At 49.9% G+C, this 25729-nt stretch overlaps 1 protein-coding gene across 1 annotated transcript in view; it reads right to left on the bottom strand.

The window, feature by feature from the left end:
* The window catches only part of VWA3B (von Willebrand factor A domain containing 3B), a gene marked incomplete at its 3' end in the record, with an annotated part of 132266 nt that overhangs the window by 85498 nt on the left and 21039 nt on the right, over nt 1-25729 (bottom strand). Inside the window, exons 5-8 of the mRNA XM_081100670.1 lie at nt 23563-23732; nt 19839-19954; nt 3295-3424; nt 604-775 (exon numbers count right to left, since the gene is read on the bottom strand). Of these exons, the coding sequence (XP_080956796.1) occupies nt 604-775; nt 3295-3424; nt 19839-19954; nt 23563-23732 (588 nt within the window). The remainder of the gene's footprint in view (nt 1-603; nt 776-3294; nt 3425-19838; nt 19955-23562; nt 23733-25729) is intronic.

Consider the following 25729-nt stretch of genomic DNA (forward strand, 5'->3'; position numbering starts at 1 on the left):
TGAGAACCGCTGCTATAGATCCTTATCCTTCCCTGGGAGCAGAGTCAGGCACTTAGAGAAGCTGTGCTCCTTCCCAACCCACTGGCACAATGGAACTACAGCTGTCAAAGGACCTCAACATGCACACCCCCTCCCAGTGGGTGGCCCCCCAAAGAACTGATTTCGTGCTCACGGGGGATGCACTACGTGCTGGCGGACAGTCACTAGGATTGGGGCATCTTTAAGATGGACCTAGGACGCCTGTTGTGGGCATCTTCACAAGTAGTTCCCTTCTTCCATTCAATATGGAGGAGCACAGGGCATCTCCTTAGAAATAATGTTGCATATTTCTGAGACACATAATGCCTGAATTACAAGCCCAGTTCCTGGCTTAAGTATAATTATTGTATAGTTCACTTATCTCTAGAAAACATTCCCAGAGCTGGCCTCCACCCCCACAGGGGAGTGTACGGTGAGCAGCAGTGTACGGTCCTTCTGCATGGACACCCCAGCTTTCCCCCACGCCGCCTTTAACCTGGTGCTGCCCTGGGCACTGGCCTGAGGGAGGCCTCGCCTACCTATCAGGGCACCAAGAGAGGCACGGCCCCGCGGGAGTGCACTTACCGCACTGGTCTGCATGGACTCGTTCTCGGGTTTGGCTTTTATATCAACGACTCCATCAGCATGGCGGAAGGAACAGTCAGCAAGGACATCATAAAATGACAGCTTTTGGGCTTTTAAGCCATATTTCTGCAGCCACTTCTTAGAGTCCCACATGTCTTCTGGATTTGGTTCACTTCCAACAGAGGTTGTTCCTGACTCTATTTTTGGAATCACAGTTCATTAGCCATTCAGATTACACAGCCATTCATATTGCACCCCACCTTAATATTCACCATGCTCAAACATGTTCTTTGGGGGACCCCACTCACTTCAGGAAGCATGCTTTCCAAAGCAGGGATGGCAAAGAATCAGTTCACAGGACTAGAAGGCCAGAACCTGCTACACTTCATCTAACTTCCTCTCTACCTAAGGTGACTGGCCCCATGCATAGGTGGAGATGGCCAACAGACCAAGGCAGTGTGTTTGGGAGAGCATTAAACTTGGGGTCAGAAGCTCTGGGTTCAAGTCCTGCCTCCATCACTTTCTAGCTTGGGCAAGTTCCCACAGTGGTTTGTTGTTTTTAATTGTGGTGAAACATACACAACCTAAACTTAACCATTTTTAGGTGTGCAATTCAGTGGCATTAACTACATTCACATTGTTGTGCAACTATCACCACCATCAAACTCCAGCACTCTTCCAGTGTCCCAAATGGAAACTCTGCAGCCATTAAATAATAACTCCTCATTCCACATGCCCCAGGTCCCTGGGAACCACTATTCTACTTTCTGTCTCTACAAATTTGATTATAAATTTACCTCATATCAGAGGAATCTATACTAATAAAAGGGTAATATGCTAATTAGCCCGGGTCGACTGGACATCTTCCAGACGTCCGACTTCCTCTGGACAAAGCCATGGTGGCAGGTTCTGAGGCAGAGGTGGTTAGGGGCGATTAGGTTGGCAGGGGAGCAAGCAGTTAGGGGCAATCAGACCAGTGAGGGAGAGCAAGCAGTTAGGGGCGAGATCAGGCCGGCGCAGGGGAGCAAGCAGTTAGGGGGCGATGAGGCCAGCAGGGAGGGCAGTTGGGAGCAATCAGGCCGGCAGGGGAGGGCAGTTGGGGGTAATTAGGCCGACATCTGAGGGCAGTTGGGGACAATCAGGCCAGCAGGGGAGCAGTTAGGGGGCAATCAGGCTAGCAGACAGAGGTGGTTAGGGGCGATCAGGCAGGCAGGCAGGCAGAGGCGGTTAGGAGTGATCAGGCAGGCAGGCAGGCAAGTGGTTAGGAGCCAGTGGTCCCAGATTGTGAGAGGGATCCCAGATTGGAGAGGGTGCAGGTTAGGCTGAGGGATAGCACCCACCCCCCATGCATGAATTTCGTGCACTGGGCCTCTAGTCATATAATATTTGTCATTTTTGTGTCTGGCTTATTTCACTTAGCATAATATCTTCAAGGTTCATCCATATTGTAGTATATGTTGGAATTTCCTTCCTTTTTAAAGTTGGCTAATATTCTGTTGTGTATACTAGTATGTACTAGTACACATCTTGTTTATCCAGTTGCCTGTCAGTGGACATATGGGTTGTTTATCTTTGGAACTTATGGATAATGCTGCTATTCTTCTCCTAGCTTTTATGCTATTATTGTCATACATTTTACTTACACATCTGTTACAGACACAATATTTTTGTTCCAATGGTTAATTGTCTTAAAGATAACTGAATAGAAAAATATAACATATTTATCCACATAGCTCTTTCTGGTGTTTCGTTATTACTTTGCATAGCTCCATATTTCCATTTATTTTTCTCTCCTCCTGCCTGAGATTGCCGCCAACATTCCTGCAGTGCAGATGTGCGGATAATAAAGTCCTTCAGCTTTTGTATGTCTTAAAAAGTCTTTATTTTTGTTTTTGAAGTACATTTTCATGGGACATAGAATTCGAGATTGAAAATTTAGAGGACTGAATGAAAGATGGGGCCCCACTGTCCTTTCACGCCCAGCAAGAAATCTGCTGTCACGCTTATCTCTGCTCCTTGGTACAAAGGACTTTCTTCTCACTCCAAAACTCAGGCCCCTCTGAATCCTCTCCTCAACGAGACTGCGATCTTGGGACTGCCTGCTTGTCTTTGTATTGCCCCGTTTCAGCAAAAATCCTGCTAAGTCAGTTTAGCCAGAATCCCCTCAATACCCCCAGGTGACCTCTGATCACTGTGGCCTGCCCACAGCAGGAACCCTAGCAGGTCGGTTTAGCCAGAAATCACCCCCCGACCCCCCACCCCCTCACCCCGCACTCCCTGATTGCTGATCTTTCCTCTCAGTGGTTTTCTGTCTACTGACCCACCCCGACACTGCTCCATGGCTATACATCTCGACTTTTCCACGTTGTGTTCATAACTGAGCCTCGTTTGTATCACCTCTTTCCCTATTGCAATAGCTCCTGATAGAATCTGATTTTATTGCTTTAACTACTATCCGGCTCTAGTTTGAATTTAATAATTTTCATAAACACAAAACACACACACACATGCACAACCACACACAAACATGTATGCACACACATGGACACATGCGCATGAACACACGCCCCACAGCTCCAGATGCTCCCCGCAGGTTGGGCTCAGGAGCACTCCTTGGGCAAGAACTTGGAAGCAGCCCCACCCCAAGCGGCAGCAGCTCTGACTCTTGCACAGGAGGGACATGAGCAGTACCCACCGCTCTCCGCTGCGGCCATGTCAGGCTTGGAGGGCTCGGCCACCAGCCTCTGGATCTGGGCCAGCGTGCTGTAGGCTTCCTCCATCTCCCTCCAAATGAGAAACACGTCCTCTCGGACCCCGGCTCCTGGGAGGGAAACACAGTGTGAGTGGCCGGCCGTGGCTGGCAGTCCAAGCAGGCCTGGCACTCCCTGGCCAGTTTTCTAGAACATTTTGAACATCAAATTCCATGTGCCAAGCAGAACATAAACAGGCTCATAGATACAAAGGACAGACTGATGGTTGTCAGAGTGGAGAGTGGTTGGGGGCTGGCTGAAAAAGGTGAAGGGATTGAGAAGCACAGGTTGGTAGTTACAAAACAGTCATGGGGAGATAAAGTACAGCATAGCGCAGCCATGGGCAAACTATGGCCCGCGGGCCAGATCCGGCCCGTTTGAAATGAATAAAACTAAAAAAAAAAAAAAAAGACCGTACCCTTTTATGTAATGATGTTTACTTTGAATTTATATTAGTTCACACAAACACTCCATCCATGCTTTTGTTCCAGCCCTCCGGTCCAGTTTAAGAACCCATTGTGGCCCTCGAGTCAAAAAGTTTGTCCACCCCTGGCATAGAGCATATAGTCAGTAATATTGTAATAATTATGTCTGGTGGCATGTGGGTACTGGAAGTCTCAGAGGGAACACTTTGCAAAGTATATGACTGTCTAGCGCAGGGGTGGGCAAACTTTTTGACTCGAGGGCCACAATGGGTTCTTAAACTGGACCGGAGGGCCAGAACAAAAGCATGGATGGAGTGTTTGTGTGAACTAATATAAATTCAAAGTAAACATCATTACATAAAAGGGTATGGTCTTTTTTTTTTTTTTAGTTTTAATCATTTCAAATGGGCCGGATCTGACCCGCGGGCCGTAGTTTGCCCACGGCTGGTCTAGCCAATACGCCACACATTTGAAACTAATACAGAGTAATACTGAATATAAACCATAATTTTAAAAAATACAAATAAAATTTTTAGAAAAGAAGTACTAACTGGTAGTTATAGGATAGTCACGGGTATATAAAGCAAGCATAGGGAATATAGTCAATAATATTGTAACAACTATGTATGGTATCAGATGGGTACTAGATTTATCAGTGTGATCACTACATAATTTATATAAATGTCAAATCATTGCGCTGTACATCCAAAACTAAAATAATATTGTACATCAAATATAATTGAAAAGTTAAAGTTATTTTTTAAAATTTCCATGTTTCCCAATAACCTCTGGGAAACAGAACTGAAATCCCTACGGAAGTGCTGTCATTGCAAGCAACTATGGCTGCACGTCTGGGCTGTAATAAATCGTAAATCTTTATAAAGTAAGCATGTGTAGCAGCCCAGATATTTTAAGGTGAATTACTGATAATACTAAAATATGATAAAGAATAAAAATATTCAAAGGCACCTAATCAATGCCAGGTGAATGTGGCAGGGAAGGGAAATGTAATGGTTTAGGAAAGCGACGACCCTTATCCTTTCTTGACTTAGCTGAGCCTGCCTTCTTTGAAAGCACCTTCCCAAGTCTTTCTTTTCCCCTGAAGTGACTATGAGTCTCTGGCCTCCTTTTCTGGACCTCTGCTGTCTCGGTTCAGGGCTAGGTTAGACTGTATGACTTTGTTTTTCATGGCATGGCTCATTATGTCACTCTCACAATAATCAATCACAGCGCGTCTATGGTAAGACGTCCACGGCTGGGACAGAGGCTCTGCCTCACATAGGTTCTGCTCTAACACATTAGCAGTTTCTGGAGGTTAAGGAGGTTTAAGAGCAGGAAGGATATAGGTGTGACTAAGTACAACAGGAGGGGTCCTGTGGGGTGCCTTGACTGTACCAATGTCAGTATCCCAGCTGTGATACTGTCCTATGGTTTTACACGGGGGATCTGGGTAAAGGGCACATGGATCTCTGTGTCACCTCCTACAACTGTACATGCACCTACAATGATCCCACACCTCTGCGCTGCATGCACATGGCCAGTGGTGACTGCAAAAGGCTACCATGAGTGGAAGATGCCACCCATCCACTTTCAGTGTATCTGTGGGCCCAACCACCAGCCTGGCACTCCTCAAGGCACCTGGGCGACAGGGGAGTCCCTGGCCCTGTGCTGCTTTAAACAGTTGTATAGACAAGAATTTAGCAGTTGTATTTCTCATTTTAAAATTCCATTCCAATAAAAAAGTTATGTGGGTCTGTTTAATCCTCACTCAGGGATATGTTTTTTATTGATTTTTAGAAAGAGGAAAGGAGAGAGAGAAACATTGATTGGTTGCTTCCTGTATGTGCCCCAACTGGGGACAGAACCTAAAATTAGGTATGTGCCCTGACCAGGAGTTGAACACTGGTGTATAGGACAATACTCCAACCAACTGACACACCCGGCCAGGGCTGAAAATGTTATTTAAAACAAACAAACACACAACAACTCTACTTCACAGACTGTATACAGTTGGCTCAGAGAACACTGATGATGTTATCATTGAAGCAAGCTGGGTCCAAATTCCATATTGATAAGTACTTTTGGGGGTGCTTGCTATGTGCCTGACATTATGCTTAGGCCTTCCTGGACATTTTCTTGTTTCTTCTCACCACAACTCTGCCAGCAAATTCTATTCTTGTTCCCATTTACAGCTGTGTAAACTGAGGCAGAGCGAGCTATCCAAGGTCCCACTGTCAGTGAGTGGCAGAGTCAAATCCAGGTTGGTGCGACTATACCAGCTCAGCCGCTAGGACTAGCTGCCCTGATAGAGTGGCGAGTGGCTACCCAGGGGCCCTGCGGCCCCTACTCCAGCTGCGACAGACCCCACTTACCAAGCCTTTCTACTAAGTCTCCAGCCACAGAGATTGAGGGACCCCCTTACCAAGCCTGTCCACTAGCAGTCCCGGGACGCTGAGAGACACAGCCACAGAGGAGGAGACCACAGGTCTACAGGCCACCCCAGGAGACTCACCCACCGGGCCACAGGGCTGACCTTGAGCCGCCGAGACAGATGGGGCAGACCAGAGTCGATGTCTCTGAGGTGAAAAGTAGTCAGGAAGGGCGGACAGAAGGAAAGGGACGCCGGAGCCAGCCCTCCCGATGTTGGCCAGATCGCCTAAGCAGTGGTCAGCAAACTGCAGCTCGGCAAACCGTGGCTCGCGAGCCACATGCGGCTCTTTGGCCCCTTCAGTGTGGCTCTTCCACAAAATACCGGCTCTTCCACAAAATACTGACTTCTGCACATGGGCCATGAAGTTTCAATCGCACTGTACGTGTGCGCCCGCACGTGGTATTTTGTGGAAGAGCCACACTGAAGGTGCCAAAGAGCCGCATGTGGCTCGCGAGCCGCGGTTTGCTGACCACGGGCTAAGGGAGCATTCGTGACTGTGCCTGTAAAGAAGCGGGTGACAAGCCCTGGCAGCGATGGGGCCACCATGGCTTTGCGACCATCAACAGTCCAAGGAGTGAAAGGTGGTGTGCACCCAGCTCCATGCGGCAACTCCAAAAGTGTTCCCCCGGCTGTGGCCAAATGCAAACCCGGAGCCGCAGGCCTTTCCGATGCTGGGGGAGCCAGCAGCGGTGTGGTAAGTAGCAGGGTTCTCTCTTAAAATGTTTCAAACGAGTCAAGGCTTCCCACTGGAATCTTAAAAGGGAGTGACCACAGGTCAGCATCCGAGGAAATCCCGCTGGCTCCTGATGCAGGGACGGGAGGGTGTGCCTCCGGGGCGGCAGGGACCTGGGCGCGCCCTGTGGGACCGTGGTCGGCGTTATCACCACACTGGTGTAGCCATGCAATTAGGCAGCTGTAGGTTCTTACGCTGGGGATCGGGAAACAGAACAACTCAAAACGATCCATTTAACCCGTTTTGTTTAAAAACAAAACCAAACCAGCTAGTGGACAAGGAAAGCCACAGGCCAGAAAAAGGCATGACTCCGTGCTAGGGGTTCTGCTTCCAGTCCCTGCACAGCAGTGCGGACGAGCCGCATTTCCCCGGGCCCCTCTGCGGGGCTTGGTAGGACACAGGGCAGCTGCAGCCCAGGGAGACAGCCCAGGGGAACAGAGAGGAAGGAGGACAGGCACAGGCAAGCTCAGTGCCAGGGAGCTCTGGGAACTTGAAGTTCTCCAGGCTCACGCAGAGAGCGGACGAAACAATGATGAAGCCGTCGGGATCTGGCCGTCGGGGCGTCGGCCAGCCAGGCCTGCAGTGCTCACAGGCAGAACACGGCTCCTCATAGAGACATCGGGCGGCCTGAGAGACCCTCCCACCCAGCGACCCCTCCTGCACCCCCCAACACCCCCACATGCCTGCAGGCGCGCCGCACGCTGACATCAGCTGGGAGAGATGCCGCATGAAGCTGCTGCTCTTCATTTGCTCCCAGAACTGATTTCTCAGACTGGCTGGTCTAAATGAAATAAGACCAGGTCAGATGTACTTTGATGTGTCAGGTGAAAGGGGACATACTACATCCACAAAGAGATTGAAAGTGGTGAAACCAGCAGTTTTTGTTGTAATGTAAAAATCCCCAGGTACAGGTTAAAGTACGTATTGGGTGTTTAGTCCTGGCCAGTGGTTACATCCGTCAGCCTGCACTAAGGGTCATGAGTTCAATTCCCCACCAAGGGCACGTACCTGGGGTGCATGTTTGATCCCCAGCCTTGGGAGGGGGGGGCATGTGAAAGGCAACTGATCAATGTGTCTCTCTCACATTGATGTTTCTCTCTCTCCCCCCACCTACCTTTTTCCCTTCCACTTTCTCTAAAAGTCAACTGAAAAAATATCCTCGGGTGAGGAGTAACAAAACAATGTATATATTAAGGGGTTTTGTTGTCAAGAGGTCACTGATCTGATGACCACCCCAACCTCGGAGGCCAGTGTGCAGCTGCCGCAGTCTCGCCCGATGGAATCAACCACCAACTGAAGCAAGTCGAGTCACTTCGCCATCTGGATAAACGTCTGACCTCTTCTTGGGGACATGAATGTATACGTTTCACAAGGGCCAGGATGCCTTCAAAAGCAATTTCAAATACCACGTGTGGGCAGCTCTCAGTAGGGGGGTGTGCCACTGGCTCCTAGGGCCTCTCTTCTGAGTAGAGCACTGTGATGTGCAGCTGTAAGGCCACCTACCAGTCCAGAATTCCACAGGCTCCTAAGCCCCGCCCGGGGGCATTCTGAGGGTGGGGCACCAGGAAATTAAAAGCATCCCAGTGATTCTTTTGCAACAAAAGTTTGGGGCATTATAGTCTAATAGATGAGAAAGGCATGTAAACAAGTTATTCCTATAAAAACATTCTTAGGGAGAAAATAAAGTTCAATGATTTCCAGAAACAATATCCCAATATCCTGATGTCCCTGTTTCTGCCCTGACGTCCAGCCTCCTGGATCCCATGCCTGGCCGCCCTCATTGATCTGGTTCACAGCATCCTACTACTTAGAGCACCGTGTACCTTAGATGCATTTTATAATGGCTGCTTCCTGCTGACACATAAAGGAGAAAGAGGGGGAAACCAAAATTTACCGCGTACCAGCCAACATGTTGGGCCCTGAAATATATTAAGTCATTCACTCTCACAACAATCATACAAGTAGGGATTACCACCCATTTACAGATAAGCAGACTGTGGTTCAGGGAAATTAGGAACTCGCCCCAGGCCACACAATTGCTAAGTGGTAAACTCAGCTCGGGTCTGTGTGCCCAAAGCCGAGATACACTTCCCACCTCGGGACACCTTGCTCCAGCAGCCTCCCACGCTATGGCTGCTTTTAGTTTCTTTCGAGGGGCTTATAGACCCATCACCTCCCGGGATGGAAACCACCCAGGCTAATTCTGAGACACAGGTGACCACGGTGGTTGCCCCCCAAGGCAGGGCCTGATGTGACGTTCTGGTGAGTCACAACACACACCTGCCGGCGTGGCTGGACTCGGCCTGCCCTGGGACGCAGCCTCCACAGCCAGGCCTGCTGGTGAGCAACTCAGAGAGCTCGCAAGGGTCGGGCTCCTGCCACCTGCAGCTTCTCCCCCTTGTCGATCTGTGACTTCCTTGGACCCGGAACTGTGTCTATCGGTTTTGGTGACCACTCTCCCTGGCACGCCCCGACTTCTGGCAGCTCCTTCCAAACAGAACAGCGGTCGCCAACCACTGCCTCCTTTCGTCACCGCTCCCCAGAGCTCAGCACACTGCCCGGCTCTCAGGTAACAAACGCAAGTGGATCTCTCACCCTGAAATCAGGGCAAGTTTTTCAAATGTTACCAGAAAGCCTCACTACTGCTTTTTCCTAGTAGCTCCATTTAACTGTTAAAAGATTTTGGCGGGATTTCTCTATGCTCATGTCTTGTTAGGTGACACAGGCTGCATCACTCGGTCACTTCAGCATGATTCCAGGAGACTTTTTCTAAAATGTTTTTTATTATTATTTTTTAATCAGAGAGGAAGGGAGAGGGAGAAAGAAATAGAAACATCAATGATGAGAGTCATTGATCATCTGCCTCCAGCACGCCCCACACTGGGGATTGAGCCTGCAACCTGGGCATGTACCCTTGACCGGAATCAAACATGGGACCTTTCAGTCTGCAGGCAGATGCTCTATCCACTGAGCCTAACCAGCAAGGGCCCAGGAGATTATGCTGGTGATGGAAGAACTGGGCTGAGCCTGCCCACCACTGCCCAGGCCAGGAGAGGTACAGTGAGTGGTGGGCGTCCTGGGGGCAGGCTGGCCTGCAGCCAGGAGCTGAGAATAAAACCAGGAGCCCAGGATGCACACCCACTGTGGGAGGAGGAATATAAGGTTCCCTGCCCTCATCAGGGCTTCCTCTCCCATAGGGAAAACTAGACCTGCAGATGCGTCTGGTGAAGGTGAGCGCTGAGGGGAGAAGAGGTGCAGGGGAACAGTTCTTAAGTTCTAAACCGGGATCCCGGAGCTACAGAGACAAGGAGCCACTTTTCAGTCTGCAAGCAGAAGCATAGTGGGCATTCCAGGGGTGTGGGTTCCCTCCACAGGAACGATGTCTTTTATTCCTTTTGCATCTCCTCAACCCCAGTGAGACTGTAAAGCACACAGATGGAGTTTAATAAATGCTTGTTAACCAACCAGATGATTGTCTCATAGCAGAAAAAAATAAAAAATAAAAAAATTCAGAGCACCCACGGTTAGAAGGAGCAGGACCTGGAGGTCAGTGACGTCCTGGGCCATGTCAACTGGGATGTGGCAACAGCTTTGGGATGCAGCTGCTCCAGCTCCACCCACTGAGTTAAACTGAGTCCTGGGAGAAGGAGGCGCCCGCCCTCCTGCGTCAGAAAGCTGTAAGCAGGCGCCCATCCGCGCTTCTAAATTAAATTAGAGACAAGGAACAAGGCAGCAACGCCACGGCCAGTGATGAGCCAGGAAACTGTAGCTAACTAAAGGTCGCCAGCGTCTACCAGGAACACAGCCTGGTCACTTTTCCTCCTTAGGCATAACAGCCTGAGCATATGTTACAGAGAATAAAATCTGGCTTCACGATATTTAGTTTTAGTCCATGCATTTTTCTCCCCCAACACAAAGGAAGTGCAGCTTTCAAAGACAGAATGAACCACATTTTTACAGCTACACCACTTCTGGACTTAATACCAGTGGGAAAGGGCAGCTTTTCTGCTACTGCTTTGCCAGGAGATACTCTCAGAAAAACTGCCTTTTTCCTATTACCTGATCCTCCTTTTTACTTATTCATTGCTAGGTCTTTCTCGTGAGCACACGGAACCCTACCTGCCGGTTTAGCTCCGTTAGCAGGGCCTGGCCAGCATGCGGTGCTGGGAGGGGCTGAGGCCAGCACGGCCCAGTGGGAAGGGGATGATGGATCGATTAGTGATGAAATGAATGGGTGGGGTGGGCCTAGACGTGAAAGTGCTGTGCTGTCCGACCCGATCTCCTGGAACTAGGAGAGGGTTCTGAGCTACTGGTCTTATTGGTTGTACCTATGAAAAATATGTAAACACGCGGAAGTTGAAGCTGTGCCCCAGTTGTCCGCAGTTTGTCTCCTCCTTCTGTTCCTCCTCCTCAGTATCGATGTATATAAAAGCGTAATATGCAAATCGACCAGATGGCAGAACGACTGGTCGCTATGACACGCACTGACCACCGGGGGGCAGACACTCAATGCAGGAGCTGCCCTCAGCCTGCAGGACCCGATCACCTGATGGGGAACGGGGAACTGGGGGCGGGTGGCGGCAGATGCGGGCGACATCAGGCCAAGGCAGGTGTGAGCGATCACCCTGCTGGTTGCCCTACAGGCCTCGGCAGCAGAGGGTGGGGCTGACTGCTGGTAGCCGGGGAGGATTGTCCCTGATCGCACCCCAGTGACACAGGTGACCTCTCCCTTCCTCTCAATATGGACATCATTCATGTCCTCAGAGTGCTATTAATAGTGCTATTATTCCCCCATCAGGTGGTCAAAGCCAGGCCTAGGGGCCCTTCCCATGCACAGATTTCATGAGCCAGACCTCTAGTAAAGTATAAAGCTCTGGCCTGAAATGGGAGCTCAGAACTCTGACGGCGGTAGTCAGCCTGGGTGCTCATCCTACCACGGAGTCCCTGAATTTCAATTGTGAAGAGCCTGACACTGTAGGCCATCTGAAATAAGTCCATGTGAGCGCCCCCAGTGGTCCAGATCCTGGGCTGGCTACATCAATGCCAAAATTATCTCTTATTATAGCCGGATGCAAGGCCCTCATTGAGAATTTTATTATTTTGGTTTAATTGAATTTTCTAGCATAAAACAGGAAGAGAGAACCAAACCAAAAGATGAGATTTGCCTTAAACCCAAAAGATCAAAAGCCTTTCTCCTTCCCAGGAGAAACTCCCCAAACCACTCAACAGACCCCTCACTCAGGTCCACAGGGTTCCACAGCGTCAGGAACAGCTCCCCAAAGGAGGGGGACTGGACCTCTTACACACACAGTCCCTGGGAAGCACTGGCAGTTCAAGGGCCACCCCAAGACAGCAATGACCCAGCCCCGACCAGGACAATCCACTCAACCTGACAGTTTCTGAAGCCCAACTTACAAATATGCCGGCACTTCAGGCCTCTCCCTGAGCCCAGTCTGACAATAGGGAGTGGGGGAAAGTCCTCCCAGAAAGGGCCCCTCCGTGTACTACTCCTCACCTGGAAGGGCAGGTGCTCCGGTCCCAGCTCTGGAGCGGTCCCCCCAGCGGCCCACTCCTAGTATCAGCCTGAAACATGGATCTTCCTCCCATCTGGACACAATTTAACAATTCAGTACCCACTTCCTCGCTCCAAATTCCAGTGCCCACCCATCATTATGCGTGCAGATAAGCTGGTCAGCAGCATGACTATTCTGCAAATGCTCTATATGACAGAGGCTGCCATATCTTGTTGGATTATCTTACTCTCTAGAACCAATGGGAGGCCACTTGGAATCCCAAAAGGAAACTAACATGAACTGAATACCAATCTTGTACTAAACATTTCTGGGTGTGCCATCTGCTTTTATTGTTCCCACAACCACATGAGGTAAGTGCTATTATTCCCATTTTTACAACTGGGAGAACATCTGTCAGAAAGGTTAAGTAACTTGTCGAGGTCACACAGTAATTAGTGGCAAAACTAGGGTATGAGCCCAGGTCTGACTCCAAAGTTGATTCAATATCCAGCAAACACTTTCCCAGAGCTTAAAAAAAAAAAAAAAAGAATCACAAAAACAAAAGATTGTGACAAGCTCACATTGTTGTTCAGCAAATATTTACTTCCCTTCCATCTCAGTGTGAGTGGAGACCTCCCTTCCCACAACTGTTGAACTTGGTCATATGATTTGCTTTGGCCAATGGAGTATTAGTGGACGTTACATGAACAGGGACCTTACACATGGCTGCAGGGTTTGGCTTGGCTCGTGTGCTCGCAGCATTTGCTACAATAAAAATGTACCTTGGATAACACCACTTAAAGAAAGAGGAGTCCACCCTCGAGTAATCTAACTGCAGTTGATCTGTAGACCTGTGATCAAGAAATAATGGCTGACATTTTCCAAAGTTGGTGAAAACTATAAACCAACAGGTCCAAGAAGCTTAACAAACCCCAAGGACATATTGTCATTAGGATTGGCGGGAGGCTCAATGGCATGGTTTGCTCTTAAAAAGAAATAGCGAGAGGCTTCAAAGGCAAAAGGAGAAACAAGGGAAGGTCCAGGGAGGATGTATGCTAGTCTTTCCTCAACCCTCAGGGTCAGTACCATCTACCGAAATAACATCTAATGAAGAGGGTGAGAAGAGAGTGGCGGGAGGGAACAGAGGACATGAATTCTCATCCAGGCTAATGTGGGGAAACCAGACACAGTGCAGGCAGACAGACACCAGAAGTCAAGGGCAACAAAAGGGTTTGCCGTAGGTTCTCAGAAATCCTAGGGAACCCGGCCAGTGTTGTCCAGTGGTCAAGCATTGACCTATGAACCAGGAGGTCACAGTTCAATTCCTGGTCAGGGGGCATGCCCCAGTGGGGGGCATGCAGGAGGCAGCCAATCACTGATTCTCTCTCATCATTGATGTTTCTTTCTCGCTCTCTCTCTCCCTTCCTCTCTGAAATCATTATATATATATACACACACACACACACACACACACACACACACACACCCATCCCATGTTCAAAGGCTGTTAAATAGCATTGTTTACCCATATCTTCAAAAAAAATCACTTCTACTGTCGTGGTAAACAACCTGCTTCCCTACTTATAATGGTCTGGCCCTCTAGCAACTTCAGCGTGAAATTATAGCTAATTTGCCTACAAATGTCAGGTGGTCATAATAATCTGGCCACTGTGTGTGTGTGTGTGTGTTTAAAGAAATCCAGGGAAGGTCTTCAGATAGCCCCTGACTACAGAATCATGGGTCAGAGGCAGTTTTCTCTCTCTTTTTTCAAAATATATTTTTATTGATTTCAGAGAGGAAGGGAGAGGGAGAGAGAGATAGAAACATCAATGATGAGAGAGAATCATTGATTGGCTGCCTCCTGCCTGATCAGGGATTGAGCCCACAACCCAGGCATATGCCCTGACTGGGAATCGAACCGTGATCTCCTGGTTCATAGGTCGATGCTCAACCACTGAGCCACACTGGCCGGGCAAGGCAATTTTCTCTTGATCCCTGTGGTGGACAGGCACGACCATCTAGACAAGTGCTCAGTGGAGCTGACACGATAGGTACCATGAACCTTAACCCCCTTCCTATCGTCTCTCTGAGTATTGTCGACAGAGAAGACGGACCACGCACTCCTGGAAGGTAATGCAAGAAAAACTTAAATGTATTGCACCACTGAATGCACCAACCTAAAGAGCACTCGCTGCCCTTGTTAAGACACCCAGAAAGAACAGCCTGGAAAAACAAATGGGAAAAATTTCACCTGAGGTACATTCTTCCGAGGAATTAATGTCCATATAAGAACCCAAAGAGAGCACAGAATAAATAAATGACTGTACTTGCTGTATCTTCCCTAGAAAGGGAAGACCAGAAGGGAAAGGGCCGTGAAGCAGAGCAGGCGGCCAGGAGCAAGCCTGTCACAGAGGAATGTAAGATGTTACCAAGGCAGCCAGAGAGACGGCGGTTAGGAAGTGGATGGTGAATACAGCTATGAGCTACTAAAGAAAACATCCATTTATAGCCATACATTATGCATACCTCAAAATAAGTCTAGGTGCACTAAAACGCTTTTTGTTTTTGTTTTAAACTCAGGCCATAAAGAATCAATGGAAAAGAGACAGAGTCACTTAAGATATAGGATTTACAGGTTGAATTTACAGTGCAGATTTAAGGTTGCATATAAAATATAGCCAAAATCAAAAGGCAAACAATCACGAGGATAAATTATCCATAAGTAATAGCACCCAAGAGTTAATGTCATTAATACACAGAGTTCACACAATATAAGAAACACAAGACCCCAGCAGATAGATGAGCAAAAGACAGAGACAATTCACAAAAAAAGTTAAATACAAAAACGTTTACTGTTTTTCACTACAAATTGACATTAATTTCTTCATTAAAGAAAGTCAGATGGAAACAATGAGATACTATTTTTATGCTAATTCAGGTTCAGTAAAATGGATCTTCCCCATACACTTTTTAAAAATATATATTTTATTGATTTTTTACAGAGAGGAAGGGAGAGGGATAGAGAGTTAGAAACATCAATGAGAGAGCTGCCTCCTGCACACCCCCCACTGGGGATGTGCCCGCAACCCAGGTACATGCCCCTGACCAGAATCAAACCCAGGACCCCTCAGTCAGCAGGCCGACACTCCATCCACTGAGCCAAACCGGTTAGGGCCTCCATATACTTTTGATGTGAGTTAACTTGTCTTGAAACATTTTTTGGAAAGCAATTCAATGTGAGAGATTACCCCAAAACATACAAATATATTGATCCAGTATTTTCACTACTAGAAATCAATCCCCCAAGACCTAAAATACAGGAGGAAATACACCACACACACAAAGATAAGTGTTGTTATCATCTCTAATAGCAAAACAATTAGAAAGTACTCAGATGTCCGACAAGAAATTATTAATAAAATTATACTATACCGCAGCATTCATGAAGTATTGTGTATTTTTAAATGTCACAAAAGTTTTCTAGGAACATGTAAAAATACTATAATATTAAGTGGAAAATGCAATATTCAAGTGGATACATGATATGACATTTATGCTTTAATTGTTTAAAAGAGTATAAGCAATGAGAAGATGGGAAGGAAAATCTTTGGTGGCAGCAACATTTCTTCTCCTTCCCTCCCTGTATTTTTCATCTTGTCTATACTATGTCTGCAGAGTACAAGGCCGCCTAGTTTTCATGTGCCTGGGCTCAGACCTCGAGCTCTGCCTCTTACCAGCTGTGTAACCTCAGAAAATAACTCAAGCCCTGCCCGGCTTGGCTCAGTGGATAGAGCGTCAGCCTGCGGATTGAAGGGTCCCAGGTTCGATTCTGGCCAAGGGCACATGCCTGGGTTGCAGGCTTGACCCCCAGTGGGGGGGGGAGGGGGTGTGCAGGAGGCAGCCAATCAATGATTCTCTCTCATCATTGATATTTCTCTCTCTCTCTCCTCCCTTCCTCTCTGAAATCAATAAAGAAATATTTTTTTTTTAAAAAGGGGGGGGTGGCCCACATGCTAACCTGACCCACTCCGGGGAGGCCTGTGTGGAGGCCTGGCCTGGCCTTGCAAACTCAGACACCTAAAGTGACCACCCGGGATGCTCTGAAATTAAAAAAAAAAAAAGAAAAGAACTCAAGTTCTCTTCTGAAAAATTGGGATAATAAAATGATTCACCTCGCATGACTTTTGCGAAGATTAAATGAGTTAATGTATGTGATGCACCTAGCAACACACACCCTGCTTTAGCCATCTTAGAAAAAATCCTGTGAAGTGACAAAGTTAAACATTTAGAGGGCTGGTACACTTCATCACTCTCATTCAATAATTAGAATACCATGGTTTCTAGGAAATAACTGGTGTAATAGAGAAAAAAAGATGATCATTATGTTTTAAGGTTTACAAATTATATTCTCTCTTAAAACACCAGAATTTTATACCAACCTATCAAATGTTATTTTGGAATTTGAGAAATTGATCATAGATGGACTGTGTTCAAATGATACACTTTTGAGAGAAACACAATGAGTGGCAACATTATGCACAACAAGAAAATGTATAATAAGAAAAAGTGAAAGATCCGGTCCATCCCACATAGTAGATGCAGATACCAGGTTTCACATTTGGTCTTAGAGCTCACTTTCACACACTTTCAAACATTTACGATGCAGCCTTTACCTCCAGGCAGCTATGTAAGTCAGTATCTCTTTCCCTTTTTCCTAGAAATCATGGGGGAAATGAGAATGAAAAAGAAAAGAGAAATGCCTTCTGCTAAACTAGGAGACAAAAGTAACATCCAGAGAAGGGCTGTCAAGAGCTCAGTGAATTCGAACAAGTTTCTTAACCACTTTCTGTCTTGGTGCCCCCCTCACTGACCGAGGGCACTAACAGCCCCCACTCCACAGGGCTGTGACGAAGATTGAGTTAAATTTGACGAGAGGCTAGAGCCGTGCCTGGAATATGCTCAGCAATGTCTACGTGTTTGTTCCATTTTAAGATAATAATAATAATACAGCAATGGCAGAGAAACAGAAAGGAGAGTGGTGGGTGCCAGGGGCTGGGGCAGGGAAGAATGGGGATTTGTTGTTAATAGGTGTAGAGTTTCAGTTTCGCAAGATGAAAAGAGTTCCGAATATTGGTTGTACAACAATGTTAAATTGCGGACCAGTAGTTTTATTGCTGGCTTTACCCAGCGGCCAGATAAGTTTCTATTGAACGAGTACAAAAAAATGTTTTACATAAATGTTAAAGGCACGCTTTAAAATTAAATACCCATTGCATTTTGAAGTTATTTATTACATATTCTTACAAACTAATACCTTTTAAAAGTTTTCTAAGGCCACAGCCTTAGCAAACGAGAATTCTCGTGACCTGGCTGAAATGTGTTAATGTATTTACCGAAATAAAATGATTAAGATGTTCAATTTTATGTTATGCATCTTTTACTACAATTTCTAAAAATATTTATCTTAACTACAGTTTCTTTGTGCACTGGTGTACTGCATGGGGTGATGGTGAGTTATCCTCTGAAAGTCAATTACAGCATTACATCTCTTTAAATGGCAGGTGATTTCCCTGAGCACCCATCCCCAGCCCCTCACTTGACAGTCTTGCTTTTCTATGCAATAGTTGGCAAGTTACCTGCTGAGGAAACCCTCCCTCCCCACACTGGAGGGTAACCTGAGGAAACTGGCACCCATGAATGCCTGAGACAGTTGGTGGGGGATGGGGCGGGGGGGGGGGGCGGGAACTGATCAGGAAAAGACTGAAGAAAGGTCTCTGAGGCAGTTCACGGAGGGTGGAACCCACAAAATCTCCACAAAAGAGTCAAGGATTTGGGGCCGTTTCTGAGTGGGAGAGGTCGGCTTGGAACGCTGGCTTTTCTGGGACACGGTGATGGACAGAGGAGAGAAGGCCCATATGTAGGATCTGGGGCTCTCTCTCCAAATTGAGAACATGTGATCACTGAAATGGCATTCGAGTGGCAGGCCACGCTCTGAGCCTTTTGTTCTAAGAGGAATGTTTTAATCTGTAATTTAATTTGTATGCGTCGCAGGGTTGAGAAGATGACACTTGCAGAAAATGTAAGCTATGCAGCCAGATACGTCTCCCTTTGACACTGACTTCCAAGGAGGGCAGAGGCCACAATTAAACCCGTTGGCAGTAACTGGCCTGCCTTGGGGAGCTGGCGACATCAGCCTCCACCCCCACTGATCCACTGCCCGCAGGCTTCGTCTTGGCAGTTATTCCCAATAGGATGGCATACATTCTGAATTAACTTCTTCTTAGCTTAGCATCAACCTTGCTTATCAATGGGTATTTTTTCGATTTCCTGGAGTTGTGTACGTCACCGCCAGAACAGAGTGCAGGCTGTGACCTGAAGCAGTGCCCGCCTGAGTGTCACAGGGACCACTCCTGCTCCGCTTGGGGCACTAAGAACGCGAATTCACAAAGCCTGTCTCTGACACACTTTGTGGCCCCACCCCCTGCCTTAGTCTCCACCTGACCCCCGGCTGCCCCCGCCTTCCCGCCTGACACACTGCCCCCGGGGAAGCCCCAGTGCCCTTCCCATCCTCTGCCACACGTACAGAGAGGAGTTTAGCAGCTAACTGCAGCTTCTCCCTGTCCCAGAGTCCTGCTTGCCTTGCGCTGAGGACAGACACCTTCTGCTGGCAGGAGGGTGGATGGAGGTGGCTGGGCTTTCTCAGCCGTCTGACCACCCTGTGCCATGTCACCTCACAAAGGCACCTCCTCCCTGCTTCTCCCGGCGGTGTGCCCCGCGTCCGGCACCTTACAGTCCCAAAGGAACTCCACCTCCTGGCTTTCCCAGTAACCGTCTAGCACCGTCAGAATCACCACCCTGCTTCTCACTGATTCTGTGACCTCATTTTCTATGCCTGCTCAACTCTCGGATCACACTCCTTGGATGAGAGGGGAGGTTCATTCAGCCCATGCAGAGGCTCCTGTGTGGCCTTGGCCCCCAACACGGGGCAGGCCAATCCCGCACGTGCATCTACAAGCTCCACTGTCCCTGCGTGAAGGGCCCCAGAAACGAGACCATAGGCGTCCTCGCCACGGCACCCAGCTAACCTGGGCGGAAGGGCTCTGCCTGCCAAGAACTAAGCCCTGCGCTGACATGCCCCGGGGCCACGTCTCCAGAAGGTTCCCAAGTGTGTGAACACTTACCACGTAGGCCGCTTCCCCGGGTGATAAACTTCGGACCGGATGCTACACTGACAAACTCACCATTAGCACCATGAGCTGTGCCCCGGTACCACCTACATAACCCAAGACCCAGTCAGTCCCCGCCTGGTGCTTTATTCCTAAGACACACGACCACCTGCAGTCAGTCAGGCACATGCACACTGTTCTTTCCTATGCCAGGTACCTGGAGGGGGTTTTCCTTTCAGCTTCCTTGAATTCCTGGTCACTACACTGTCACCATCCTTTAGGGAGGATGCAGGGAATCCCGCATACTCTGTTCTCTCTGCAAACGCATGGAACCTGAAACGTGAAGAGATTTGCAACATTAGGCGGGAAAGTGGTGCTCGCGCATGTCCATTCCGTCGCCCGAGACCGTGCACTTGCTCTTCCCCGCTGCCTGGCACCATCGGCGCTTCCCTGCACCTCGCCTGTTCCCCCAGGGGGCACACAGGGAGGTGGGAGGAAACAGGGAACTGTGGGTGTGTTGGGATGTTAACTGATCACTCTTCTCTTCATTACAGAGTCATTGCTCAGCCAAATGGTATTTCTTGAGCCTGGAGAAACAATACCCTGTACTTATGCTGATTCTTTGTTCATGGCAGCATAGTCTTGACAAGTCAAGTCTATCGTGGCCCCACAGTGCCCACAGCGCTGTAGTCAGAGCTCAGGCGACAAGGGGCACTGGCTCACCTGCCGATGGCACCTGCAGATGGCACCTGCCGATGGCCGCCAGGCTGCAGTCAGCTTGAGCTCAGCAAATACACTTCCCCGGGACCCACACAGAGTCCGAATGGGAAGATTTCTTGTGTGGACGGTTTAGGGACTGAGTCCTCCAAGCGTGGCCCAGGAGAGCAGTGCCTGGGAGCTGCCCAGGACGCATGTTCCCACAGCCACCACGACGCTGAGTGCAAGCGGCACTTGAACAAGCTTCCGCCCCAGAGACTCATGCTCCTTAAAGCCCAAGGAGCGCCGGTGTGGTGCGCGGGTCGTGGGCTAAGCCACGGCCGAAGCCACTTATCTGCAATCTAAAGTCAGCAGTCACGGGGAACTCTCCAGATGGGCGGAGGAGATCTCTGAGGAATGGTCCTCCAGCCTGTCGGGGTGTCCTGTGGCTGCTCATCCCTCCCAGAGAGAACCCTGAAGCACAGGTGAGCGTGGGTGGGTGGATGTGGCCTCGCCTGGGCCACGGGAAGCCTCAGTCCCTCCTACTTCTTTTTTATTTTTATTGATTTCAGAAAGGAAGGGAGAGGGAGAGAGAGATAGAAACATCAATGATGAGAATCACTGATCTTGCACGTATTCGACTGGGGATTGAGCCCACAGCCCAGGCATGTGCCCTGACTGGGAATCAAACCGTGACCTTTGGGCTCACCGGTCGACGATCAACCACTGAGCCACACCAGCTGGGCAGTCCCGTCTATTTCTAAAGGGTTCCAGGTGACACTAGGACGATGGTTTGATGGCAGTGACAGCCAGCCTTGTCCAGTGGCTCCTCATGAGGCCGATGGACTCAACCTGGCCGTGCCTGCCTCCCACTGGGACCTCTCCCCAAGTAGAAATGGCCAGCATCCTGGCGGAGCAGAGGAGATGCCAAGCTAGTCTTGGCAGGCCCCACCCCCTGAATGCCAAGGCCTTTGGTACCCAAGACTTTCTACTCTCTGATGTGGTCTCCGGATTAGAAAAGAGAGCAAGGCAGACATTCTCTCTGGCTAATAAGCCTCGCTGTGCAGAAAGCAAATCACCTTTTAAGAGCCCACAGAGCACAGCACACACCTGAGGGCAGGGGGCTCTGCCCTGGGGCACAGGGGCGCCCAGAGTCCAGGCCCCGCCAGCTGAGACGCTCAGGACATGCCCTTACAGTTGGACCCTTACTGCACTTTAGATGGGGCTCAAGAGCCAAAAGTGCAGGGAGACCAAGTGGGAGTCAGGGTCCTGGCGCCATGAGGGACAGGAGCACTGTTGGCTGTGGGTTGGGCTCACTTTCGAGGGCCAGGGCAGGAACGGGGGTGGGAGGGGGTGTCTACACCTCGCCCTCTTCCTCAAAACTAGCACTCCCCGGTGCATGGCCTACAAGTCTGGAGCTGAAATGCAGGGGTAAATTGTTAAGCTTCGAAGTGCTAAAGGTCAGAGCAAACTCCCTGTTAAATTACTCCCTGGCCACTCACCTGCCCAGAGGAGGTGCCCACCTGAGCTGAGAAGAGGACAAGCAAGGTGGCCGTGCCAGATGCCTTTTTCTGTCTCCAATAGCAAAGGGGGGCAGTGAGCCCTTGCTGTATTTGGGGGGGGGGGTTCAAGCACCCAGAATGGAAGCCAATTTCTCCCAAGTGCTTTAAGAGCAGCCATAGCAGTGTCCCTCAGAACCCCCAGGGGTTCCGGGCTCTCCCTCCCTCCTGACAGCATCTCTGGGGCTGCGGCCAAGACATCTGCATTTTAATCAAGCTCCCTGGATAGTTCTTAAGCAAAACACAGAGCTAACTGCATGTGACCAGGCTCCCCTGCATGGTGTGGAGGCAGCCTGCACGGTAAAGCCCAGGCCTCTGACGATGAGCAGCTCAATTTGAGAAGAAACCCTCCGAGTGGCACTGCACTGTCTCAGACAGGCTAACTTTCCAAAGGCCCAGGCCTCTCCTGGTACTCACACAGCAGCTGGCCTCTCTCCCGTAGGGCCTTCAATTCACACACAGGCCCCTGAGGGTTGTTTTAAAATGCAGATTTCATTATTACTCAGATATGATGAGGCCAACAGATCACTTCAACTGCCGCTGAAAAGACAGCCCATTTCTCACAGTCCATTACTCAGGGCATTGTGTCCACCCTTCCATTCATACGCTGAAGCCTCTAAGGTTTAACCTCTGATGAAGGTAAAAGGAGGTCCTCAGGGTGGAGTCCTGATCCGATAGGATTAGCATCCTTTTGAAAAGACACACCAGGGAGCTCACATGCTGTGGATTCCTCACCACCCTTCTCTCTCTCTCCCTGCACCTCTCGCTCCCTACCATACAGGACACAGCAAGAAGGCAGCTATCTGCAAGCCAAAAAGAGAGCTCTCACCAGAAACTGAATCAGCAGGCACCTTGATCTTGGACTTCAGCGTCCAGCACAGTGAGACATAAATGTCTATTGTTTAAGCCCCAGCCTATGCTACTTGGCTATGGCAGGCAGAACTAACACAGCACCCAAGAGGAGGGGCACCCCCACCCAGGGCCACACAGGAAAGCACCAGGGCCGGTCAGGAGGCAGAGGCGGCAGAAGAAACATGGGCCGGAGTCTGTATTGAGATTCTGCCGGAAGGCATGGGCTAGGCAGAGTAAGCAGGCCTGGCATTGGCTATGTCTGCATAATTTCAGCGCGTTCTGAGGCAGAGGAGTTTCTGGTATCTGCTCTGGGGTGAACAGGAAACAGGGGTCTGCACTGGGCAGCTCGCTCAGGGGTCACTCACTCGCTCTAGGATCAGCCAGCCCTGGGAGGGGCAGTCTCTGCAAGGTCAGCAAGGTCCCACAATGTCCAAGCATCCAAATTACGGGGAAAACAAGACAAGACTGCCCTAGCCAGTTTGGCTCAGTGGATAGAGCATCGGCCTGAGATTCCAGTCAAGGGCACGTACCTCGGTTGCAGGCTCCTGGCCCAGGCCCTGGTCGGGGCTCGTGCAGGAGGCAACCAATCAATGTGTTTCTCTCACATCAATATTTCTCTCTATCTTTCCCTGTCTCCTCCGCTCTCTCTAAATATCAATGGAAAACTATCCTTGAGTGAGGATTTTAAAAAAAGAAAAGAAAAAAGGCAAGGCTAGTCCAGGGTGGAGAAGAAAAGGTGCGTGGAGACTGAGATGGCTGGGGAGACGGGAAGGGCACAGCGCAGACTGGCCAGGCCCCTGTCCCTGCAGTCCGCCAGGGCCCCTTTCTGCCCACCTGCCGTGGGCCTTGGCGCTCAGGTCCTTGAGGAAAGCCACGGTGCCTTCTCCCCTGGCGTTGAAGGACACGGTGCAGACAGGACACGGCATCTCCAACACCCTCTGCAGGAGCAGCTGCTTGGACTCCTCAGGAATGTCCCCCACCACAAAGTAGTACACGGATTCAATCTGCAAGAAAGCAGTCCCAGCAACTCACCTCCTGCCCGCCCCGCCTTGTGCAGGGCTCGCTGGCAACACTTCCTACAAAACGGCATTTTTTAAAGTGGGTGGTGGGGGTAGAGAAGGGAGCGCAGAAAGGCAGCAGCACTGCTCAACGTTTTGTGAGGACATTTGGGACCAAGGTCAGGAAGTGAGGGATCCAAGGCCTGGTGCCGAGACCTGTGGGAGTGGCCGCAGCCTCAGGTATGCAGGGGAGGAAATGGTTGGCAGCCTGGAGAGGAGCCTCCTCTGGGCCCATGAGTGCAGCACACAGCACAGGGGCAGGGGCAGGAGCAGCTGTTTTCAACAGGAAGACACACAGCCACTGCGGGCAGGAAGCTTATCAGCCATTTCCATGGCGGAGCCAGAATCCTGCAATCCAACCCCTCCATCCTTGGTCTGAGGCAGACTGTGGCAGGAAGACACATTCCCGGCTGGTTCATCCTCGCGTCTTCATCCTCGCGTCTCATCTCACAGGGAAGCGTATGCCTGAAGGGGGGTGAGGCTGTCCGGACTTCACACAGCAGGCGAAGACCCTGGTCAATCCACAGGGCCTTGCCTCTTGTTGCCATGACAACAGTGAGAGCATGAACAGCCCCTGTGTCAGGACACACACACACACACACACACACACACACACACCAGATAGGAGGCAATCCCCAAAGCTCCCTGCTTCATTTAGAGTGATGTCAGTCCCACCCAAGGGCCCGTGACAACGGTCCTACAGCGACCACAACACCCTTGCTCCTTTCCAGGATTTGCCTTCCATGGTGCACGCCTCTGCCTCCCCCCCCCACCCCCACCCCCAGGAGCTCTGTAACTTGGGGCAAGTAATTCTAATGAAGATAAGAGCGAGAGTGCAGTAAACAAGATGACCTACACTTATGTACATAAGAGAGCCCGCACTGCACAGCATCTACACCTGCATACCAACACCTGGATGGATTGTCTCCAGATGCTGGGGGAACCCCCATCTTTAAGGGATTAGGAGATGCCTATCCCTTTAGGACTTGTGAGCCTCTCTCTGCTCTAATCACAAGCCCCTGGAGCAGAAGGTAAACCATCAATGACCTCCCCCAGACTCCCAGCCTGGGACTTACACCCACCTGGCACAGAGACGGGCTTATGATCAGCTCCCCAGCTGGTTAGGACATCCTGTGGGCAGTGGCCAGGGCAGGTTCTGTGCCCCAGAGCCAGGATGGGGAAGGCGAGGGAGGACTCAGGCCAGGAGCTAGGAGACCACAGTGAGAGCGGAGACCAGCCTATTGCAGCAACAACCCTCCGCCAACACGAAAGAGCCCCCTGTGCCTGCCCTACCTCCCATCCCCACTTCCTCTCAGGCCTTTTAACTCCAGCTCCGACTTTTAAAAGGATGGGAGGGGAGTAAAGACTGAGGGAAGCAGCATATGCTCTCAGCCAGTCACCCAGTGGCAGGAAAAACACCGAAGGAGGAGCAGTGTTGTCCGGATTCCTCCTTATTCCTAAGATTGTTCTTCCAGCAAGCACATGAGGCCCACTTTCTCCTGCTGTCATCCGTGACCTTGTGTGGGATGCAGGGTGGATGCCGCTGAGCTACTCCGGGTAATGCGTGTTTCAGCCGTGTTTGTGCCAAGTGTTGCACGGATGGTGCATCCTCTCAGAGGATCTAAATTCACACGTGGCCTGAGACGGGGAGCAGACACAGGGGCACCTTCTGGGTTTGCTAGCTCAGCGGGGAGGTCAGGGAGGGTAAACATCTCCAGGTGGTCTGCAGGCTGACACCCAGCAGCGCCCCTGCGGGGGGCATGCAGACCCGGCTGCTTTGCCCTGGCAGTAACCCAGGAGTCTGGAATCCCTGTGCAGAATGTTTTCCCTCGAGATTTCATCAAACTAAAAACTGCTGTAGCCAGCAGCGAGTCGGGATTCCTTCCCTCGCGAAGGCGATAGGGTTACTCATTAAGTTCAATCCTCAGCTTCTTAACTGCCTA

The sequence above is a fragment of the Myotis nattereri genome (assembly GCF_964212035.1).
Source record: "Myotis nattereri genome assembly, chromosome: 10".
Lineage (NCBI taxonomy): Eukaryota > Metazoa > Chordata > Mammalia > Chiroptera > Vespertilionidae > Myotis > Myotis nattereri.